Consider the following 9040-nt stretch of genomic DNA (forward strand, 5'->3'; position numbering starts at 1 on the left):
TCCCCAGTTGGGCTCTGCTCTAGATCTGGAATGACATCCGCTGTCCTGTGCCCTACCACACAAAGCAAGATGTCATTCACAGTGCCCATACCTCTCTTTTGGACGTAGTTTAAGGACATACCCGGGTCCAGAGAGTCCGGGTCTTTGATTTTATAAATGATTTTTATTCCCGTGGACAGAATAGTTATCGAACTACAAAATAAGACAAATACCCAAATGTCTAGACGAGGAAGTCTAGAAATAAATATAATTTTAGTTATTTAATTTCAACTTAGGTACTTACCTACATCATAAGTTTCTAATATAATTAATATTGACTCGACGCAAGGCCAAATGGTTTCAGGAAAAATAAATTACCTAAAATCGTTCAGTGCATTATTTCTTAAAAAAACATTTTATTCCTCTCAGTTTTCCTTAAATGTCGCCTTTGTGTTTCGAAATAAGCTCTTTATAGCGATCATTGTGAAGAAATCAATCTTGAAATCTAAGGATTATTCATTTACCTAAAGTTTTGATAAATAAAATAAATTCTAGTTTATACTTATGGGTTTTCTGAAAGTGGCATACGCACCTACATTTTAGATCGTAGCAGAACGATTTTATTAAATACATGTAAACTATATTTAGAGACTTATTTATTTTTGAAGAATGAAAAAACATTGTAATTTTAAAATCAATAAATTTCTTGCATCTGAAATCAAACCACGGGTGTAAGTATTTTTATGTATAACAAGGATTTATCATGAAAACATTACATTTCATCATGAATAGGTAGCTTTTGGTTTAAAAAACCGAACATAAAATTCCATGGCAACGTTATCGTCACCTGACTTCCAATAGGGTATATTACGCGAAACTCTGCGCAGAGGGCGCCACTACCACAATCTGAGGGTCTATCGCGAAAGAAGAAAATCGAAATTTCGTTATCTAACATCTCTGTCACTTTCATATTCGAGCGATAAAGAGGAAAATAGCGAAATTTCGGATTTGCGTTTCCCGGTAGGTCCTCTGTAAACAAACCGCCTTGATGCATCAATGTCATATTTTATTAACTCTGAAAACTCGTCAAAAAACCGTTAAAGGCACAAGTTAATACTGTATGGTTTACTAAATGCGCTAGTGCTGCACTCTGGTGGCAGAACATTGCAGTAATCTATTTACAAATACTAGTTCATTCACACAAATGAGAGTCCATGCGCACACAACGATAGCGCCTCATTTAGCGTTAGCGATAACATGACAACAAGAATCGGTCGTTGAACTGACAGTGACAGTTGAGAACGGCGTTCATGTTGCGCGGACGCACGCACGGTGTGATTTTGAACACAGTGTTGTAAATTTTTTTTTTAAACAACATGGAATGGTATATTACGGAATCAGGTAAGATATTCATTATATTCGCACATTTGTTACTTATATTACTGATTATTACTTACATTTACAAAAAAAAAACAGGTGTTATACCTACTCTTAGCAGATTTATTATGATTTTTATTGTTGTTTGTGGTAATTTTAATGGATTCTAATAGCACCCGACATATTAGTCGGATTGGCAAACAAATATATACATCAAACATGATTATGGTATTAATAGTATTTTCGTATAGTAATGTGCATGAAAGACCCGTTAATATTCTTGAATATGATTTAGATCTGATACTTATGCCATGTTAACTTTTTCCCAAATTACGGCTAACGAATACTACGAGTAACCACTTAATTCTACCGCATAAGTTCGTCCCGTTAGATTCAGGTTGCCAGCGATTTTGATAGCACAGACTTTTCAAGTGTTATTTTAAACGTCAAACTTCTATGAAATTATGACGTTTGTGCTATCATATCACTTACATAGTCTGTGCTATCAAAATCGCTGCCAACTTAGCTTGGTCTGACTCTAGCTTAGCTTTTGCCACCAGGCATGCGAAAGAAGCATTAGAATTTAATGTAAAATATAAGTACCAAAGTATACCTACTAGTTATTTTCACTTAAGGCGATACGTTAGTTACGAAGCACTACATTTCCCATTATATTTCCACCATATTTACACTATACTTTTTTAAATTAAATTTATTTAAGACCAACAAAGGATCAATTTTGTTAGTAACACATTTTAATCCTACAACTAATGTTACACAAACTTATATTAACTAACTATATACATATTTATATACTATATAGTACCCATATTTCAAATAGCAATATCTGCTATTTAATAAAACCAAATTGTACAATCACGAGAAATTAAAGTGTGTCACTGAAATCCCCCATGTCACTGATATAAAGTACTTAAACCATTTTGAACTGAGTGTAGTTCTGCGATATTTTTTAATTAATACCTAACTAATATTAGTAGAAGATGATAATGATAACGATGTATCCGTAATATTATAAGGCTGATATTTAAGTAAATACCTACGCGGCGGATTTTATTAGAAATACATTAGAAATGTTATCTTAACAGATAAAAACCCATCCAAGTACTGACCCCGCCCGACGTTGCTTAACTTCGGTCAAAAATCACGTTTGTTGTATGGGAGCCCCACTTAAATCTCCATTTTATACTGTTTTTAGTATTTGTTGTTATAGCGGCAACCGAAATACATCATCTGTGAAAATTTCAGCTGTCTAGCTATCACAGATCACGAGATACAGCCTGGTGACAGACAGACGGACAGACGGACAGACGGACGGACAGACGGACAGCGGAGTCTTAGTAATAGGGTCCCGTTTTTACCCTTTGGGTACGGAACCCTAAAAACATCTAACTTTTGTGTTACCAAACTATGTATGTGTAAAACTAACCTAATATAAAAATAACTTCTAGTTAACACTTTTATTTTTTAAACAACCTTATTAGACCATCTTATTGCCATCGACAATTCGACACGATTCGAACGAGTCCATGCCTACTAAAAGTGTTTTTTTTTTTAAATAGCACCAAATTAGTGTATTGTGGCCAAAGTTACTAAGGTAATATTGTGAATTACAGGGAAATACCGAGTAGAGTCCCTGTCAGCTGAAACATTTCCTGGTGCATTAAAAGTAAGTTTCACAGAATTTCATTATTAACAGAAAAAGTTAAATTTCAATTTTATTGCAGCAATAATGCCGCCGACCGCCGCAATGTACCGCCTTTTCAATGGGACACATTAATAGTGGCAATACAAATAATAATATATACATATAATAGTATATATTTTTTTAAAGATACTTTTGTTACGCATGTGAGAGTGTGGTCATGACCCTCGCTCCGGGTCGATCCTGATGCAGAGGTATGTTCATCGCCGTTCAACGTGGCAACGCGGCGATCATGATGCGCTATGTAAGCCTAGCACATGATTGGCGCGACAGTATCTCGCCGCGAGATAGACTACCCGTCTTTTACTAATTGTATGAAATAGTGATGAAATAGAATCATTTGCTAGCCCGGCTGGAGGGGCACGGGGCGAGTTTTGTGGATAGGTTTTGTGTGTGTTGGTTAGATTTAGGTTTCAGTTTAATTTATTAAGATTTTTGTGTTCATATAACTGTGATAATTTTATGCCTTACAATAAATATTATCTTTAGAATTATCTTCTTATTTTTTTTGTCACAAAATTAAGATTTTTAGTGATTGTAGGTCGTTACTTCGGGTTCTTAGGTTGGTCGCCGAACTCAATAGGCTGACTGTTGTAAGTCGAAGTGAAATATTGTTAAAAAATTTCACTTTGTTACATAGAAAATTGTATACATATTTTTGAAGTCGACTGTACTGACATACCGCCTAAATGAGGCAACCAACCTACAGTACCTGACTGTATGCTAAGAACGCCCTAACTTCCCTAATTTCTTAATTCATCCTTTAATATAAAAAATATTTTCATAACTCATATATATTTAGGCTGTCGCACAAATTTTGAAACTCACCCATAAATGATAATCTTTCAGGTAATACAGGAAGCATTCTGCCAAGACGAAGCGGTGTCAATAGGAGCTGAAGTCAACAAAGATCCAGCGGCGCAGGAGGAGTTGTTAGAATTATGTGCAGATGCTGCTCTAGATGGCGTATCGCTAGTAGCAATAGAAGTTAGTAGTGGAGAGGTTGTGGCTGTTGCTTTTAATAAACTACAGGTAAATATATATATGTTACGGATAATGTTAGGTGTGTGTTAGGTTAATTAAACTCAAGTTTACCCTGGTGTAACTAGTATTACCCGATCCTTTTGGATAAACTTAAACAACATTAATCTGTATTCGGCGTTTACCCGTACACATCTAGGTCTACCCAATACTGGCTGGGTAATGTTAGGTGTTGCATCATCACTTCTGACATTACCCTCCCCTCCCGTGTTGGGTAGACCTAGATATATACGGGTAAATGCCGAATACATACATGTTTTTGATTAAAACAAGTTTCAAAATATATTTTTTTATGTATGGCACTGGTATGTTACATTGTTTAAAATATATACTCGTATTTAATTAGTGTTTAAATAAATTACTGACTGATTACATGACTTTGATGGTTAATTACTTTTACTGCTGGTTTTTTTTTTTAAAAAAAAAGGTGAATGAAACGGTATTTAGTATAACAAACTACTCAAGAACAACGAAAACGGGTACACGCTCTAAATACATATAACTAAAAAATTTTTTCAGTACGTAAAAGTTGGCATAAGTACGCTTAAAAATCTATATACCTACATATTAATGATGATTTTTATAAAGTACCTACCATTTTTACGATTTGTTTCAGGTTCAGTCTTTTGACTCTGCCGATAAAACGTTTTTCGAGGTATTTGTAGAAGAGCGATGTAACCGGCCTTCGTCTAAGTCGCTTATACAGTTCATGAGCAACGTCGATGCCAGATGCAATTTATTTGAAAAGTTGGTTCCTTTTTATTATTTAGAATACTCACTTCTTACATGGATACGAACCCATTTACAATAGGTTTTAAGCGAGATTTGCGAACACGTATTACAATGAGATTTTTATATATTAAATTCTAAGCCAGCTTGAAACCTATTCATTCGTATTTTAATCAGTGAAGGTAGCCATGTATGAGGTGACTACTAAATTCTATGCCTACTTGTTTTATATGTATGATTTGTAAAAAATATACTTGCTCTTTTGAAATGCACTTACAAATGAGTCGCTTAACTTCAAACTCGGGTAAATCCATCTGTCAGTCAGATTATGCGAATTTGGTATTTATGAGAAGGCAATAGGGTAGATATTAGCTGGGAGGGTCGAATGGGTTTACCCGAGTTTGAAGAATTAAAGTTAAGCAACACAAATAAGTTTTCTGATATATTTTTATTCGTTTTTTTTATACATAGAAAATCGAAGTTCGCATTTATTTACATGTTCGCATTGACTTTTATCTTCGCATCAGAGTTATATTAAGTAATGCGTAATCAAATGAAATAACCTTTTATCTTCCTTGCTTTCCAGATACCAGACAGATTGTAGCTTAGAGATAATGTTTCTCGCTACCCTCCGAGCACACAGAGGCCAGAACCTTGGAACAATTCTTTGCAAACTATCAGTTGATCTGGCAAGAAAACTAAAAAACGGTCCCGTTTCGAAATTAACGTTAAAAGATTTGGGGTCTAAATACTCTCACATGAAACCACGTGAAGTAACAAATAAAGTACCAAAAATTTGTCAAGCTATATGGACGGGAGAATTCACGCAAAGAATCGGAGCGAAGTTAGGGTTCAACGTCGAAGTGAAAGCCTTAATGAGCGAGTTCAACCATAATGAGAAAACGTACGCCGATAGACTAGGTGATCAGGCTGCTCATTCGGAAGTTGTATCCTTAGTTTTAGATTAGATGTTTTATAGGAAAATCTTGAACTTAAAACTTTAAGTCTTTGTAGCCTTTTGGTACAGTCAACGTTAAAGGTGACACACTAGAGATGCCCCGAATAGTGGTTTTGGCCTATCCTAAGCCAATCGTGCTGTCTAACGCGCGCTAATTTCGACAAATCGCGCGCGTGATGCGAACTCATCAACCAATCGCGTTGTAGCTGTGGCACACCAATGTACTGGCCCCTTTCTTATTGCCCATGATTGCCCGTAAGTCCCGTCCTTAGATATAATACGTCAATGAGTCCAGCACATGAACTTGAATACTTATATAAAGTCAGCATCAACGCGCTTATACCTCCTAATCAAAACTCAGTAAAAGCATGTGTGGCCTTTACCTTGTCGACGACTGCAAGACTGCAACTGATAAGCGCCGTGACAGAAGCCCAACAATCAACCACGTTTACAAAAGCCATTACCGTACCGACATGCAAATGAAAACAATTGTTCAGCAACAACCGGGACAATGCAATAATCGGTAGGTAGCCAAAGTCGCTGTCCAATACGAATCAATTAACAAGAACCAATTTGGAAGTTGGGCGATGCAATTAGTTCTGCCTTCTAATTGGCAAAACCTTTTGTCTCGATGTCAATCTTGATTCTGGTTTAACTTGGCCTTCAGATCTTTTTAAGCTTGGTGATATAGTAGACCATTTTCTTTGAATGATGCGTGAGGTGAGAATTAAGAATAAGAGCGGTGCCGGGCGTTTGAAGACCGTTCTACCTAATAATATTGACGGATAACGCCAACCGAACAAGGTAAAACAGTGGTGTGTAATGTTTACTTTTAAGTGTTTAATTAGCAGACTTTGTATTAATAAAAAAACAAATAAAAAAATCTCATGAATTCACTTCTAGTAGGTACTGCCAGCGAACCTTAAGGGGCTCCCCTCGGGTTTCATCGATTTTTGACAAGTTTTGTGCCGTTATTCCTACATTTGCACTTCAGATAGAATTATAAGACAAACGGCTATCGGTTTTTCAATCTTTTATCTCCATTCTGGTCAGCCGGATTTAGAAAGAATTGAATAATAATATTTTTATGATTTTTTTAAACTGTCTAAAAAAACACTTTTTTCGATACTCGATTGCTGTGGAGGATCTTACACAAATATACGAAATCTACATATTTGGGTTCGTCTTTGACGTCTCTTAAAACTGGTCAGAGATTTTTGTTTAAAATATTTAACACAACAGTTATGGCCAGAAAACCAGTTTTTTGGCCTAAAATTGTTCAACTTTGATGCCAAATATCTCGAAGACAATGAACTTTGAAGTAAGTAAATATGGGATACTATATTGCTTAATGCCGTTGCTGTTAATATGATAAAATACAAAAATATTAGAAAACTAAGGGGAAGGGATTCAGATCGAAGGTCATTGGCGCCAGGGAGCCCCTAAGATGCATGTCTTAGATGTCATCTTCTTGTCATTTTAGCCGTCATGTCATTCATGATTTAAATCTGATTCCATAGGTAGAAATTATAGCAGCCCTTTTAATATTTGGTGAAGGTTAACCGAAATAAATGTCATATACGAAGAAAAAAATGACCAAAGACTCCAGTGTCCAGAGCTGGAACCGAACCAGCGTCCCCCGTTTAGTGTGTCTACTTGAAAAAACACAAATTAAAATATTTTCATAGAAAAATACTTTAAGTAATTTGTTCTTAGAGTATTTGGTGAAGGTTATTAAATTTCCAAAACGTTCAGCACAGTAACATAAACCAGTAACATCTCCACATAAAAACTATGTCATGAACACTAACGCGATTACTAGGATAAAAAAATCTCTTATTTCATACTCCGATGACTCAGAAAATTAGGTACATATTGAAGAATAAATACGATTTCCTTTCAATTTATTGGTAAAGTAGTTATAGGTTATGTAATAATATCACAACCTGGAGTAAGTATATAAGTTTAGCTTAATATTATATATATTTATTGGCCAATTATTAAAGTAAGTATCTCATTTAAATAGTTTATGATTTTCCCTCACTGCGCCATTTGCTTGTCTCTAACATGAACCTAGGAATGATGTTTATTATAACACAAGAAAAATTAAATGTATAAAATTAAATATACCCTTTACCTACGGGGACTTTGAACAACCAGTCACCGCTCAATACGGGCATGTATTGGCGAGAGTCAGCGGTTTGACATAATTTCACTTACTTGTAACTTTTGAAGTACTACGGCTGCGGCTACGTGCTTGAAATTTCACACACACATTAAGTATATTATGTTTAGTTAATAACTAATCACTTGGTGTATTTATATTCGCTAATATTTCTTATTTCACGCTTAATATTAATCACTAAGAAATTGAAGAATTTTAAGTTACTATTAGCGAATTTCTCAAAATTAAGTTTTTAAGTATTAGTGTATTATATATGTAACACAACTAAATACTTGAATGATGATAATTATTGAAATATTGCAAAAAATCAATCACTTAAAATGTTGCATAGAAACAAATCTCTGCTACTGACGAAAAATAGTGATGTGCGCATATCGATACAACTGTCGATATTTTGTAAGTACGGGATAGAAGCCCAGGAAGTTATGGTTTTAGTAAAAAAATATTATATTCCAATTTTGTAACTATTTGGACAAACAAAAGTCAAAAACTAAAAATAACATTCAAAACACCCACACGTCTCACTCCTACAACAAGTCGATGAAATATAAAACAACACTAGGACCGCCATATTTAGTTCAATTATTTGCGCTTCTGCAGTACGGGTGTCAACCCCAGTTGACAGCAAAACTATTTTTATGTCAGAGCCATCTACCGAAACATTATGATATTTTTTTCTTTGCAGCTGTATTAATCCCAATGCATAATATGACCGCTATTACCAAGATACAAGGTCTCGTTTTGATTAAATACAATATTGAACATGAACATAGCTTCGATCAACTATAGTTGACACCGGTACTGCAGCGGTGTTGCCTTACTGGCAACTCTGGTTGACACCCGTAGGTAAATGGTTAAAAAGTATAAAAACTACCTGTATTTAAGGTGTTATGTAAATGCATTCTTTACTACTCAATCTTTTGAAGTGTCAAATAATTAAAGTCGTCGGCGATGGCGGGATAAATTGGACTCCTTTTTGAGAGGCTGGCCAGATATAGCGCTAAACAGAGACTAGTGGAAAAAGAGGGGGAAGGCCATTGCCCAGCAG

The 9040-nt window shown here is 35.1% G+C and overlaps 1 protein-coding gene across 1 annotated transcript; it reads left to right on the forward strand.

The window, feature by feature from the left end:
* The first annotated feature begins 1270 nt into the window (after positions 1 to 1270).
* LOC134745437 (uncharacterized) lies at positions 1271 to 8091 on the forward strand. The gene is made up of 5 exons (XM_063679471.1): positions 1271 to 1380; positions 2991 to 3043; positions 3929 to 4111; positions 4737 to 4867; positions 5436 to 8091. The coding sequence occupies exons 1-5, from the start codon at positions 1356 to 1358 to the stop codon at positions 5815 to 5817; spliced, it is 774 nt and encodes a 257-aa protein (XP_063535541.1). The 5' UTR covers positions 1271 to 1355; the 3' UTR covers positions 5818 to 8091.
* Positions 8092 to 9040: the final 949 nt, after the last annotated feature.

Source organism: Cydia strobilella, chromosome 11, assembly GCF_947568885.1.
Source record: "Cydia strobilella chromosome 11, ilCydStro3.1, whole genome shotgun sequence".
Classification (NCBI taxonomy): Eukaryota; Metazoa; Arthropoda; class Insecta; order Lepidoptera; family Tortricidae; genus Cydia; species Cydia strobilella.

Excerpts from the sequence above, each read along its gene's own strand:
- LOC134745437 (XM_063679471.1), top strand. The coding sequence starts at position 1,356 with ATGGAATGGTATATTACGGAATCAG. Across the intron at positions 4,112-4,736 it reads TTGCTTTTAATAAACTACAG|GTTCAGTCTTTTGACTCTGC; the intron begins GTAAATATATAT and ends GATTTGTTTCAG. Across the intron at positions 4,868-5,435 it reads AGATGCAATTTATTTGAAAA|ATACCAGACAGATTGTAGCT; the intron begins GTTGGTTCCTTT and ends CTTGCTTTCCAG.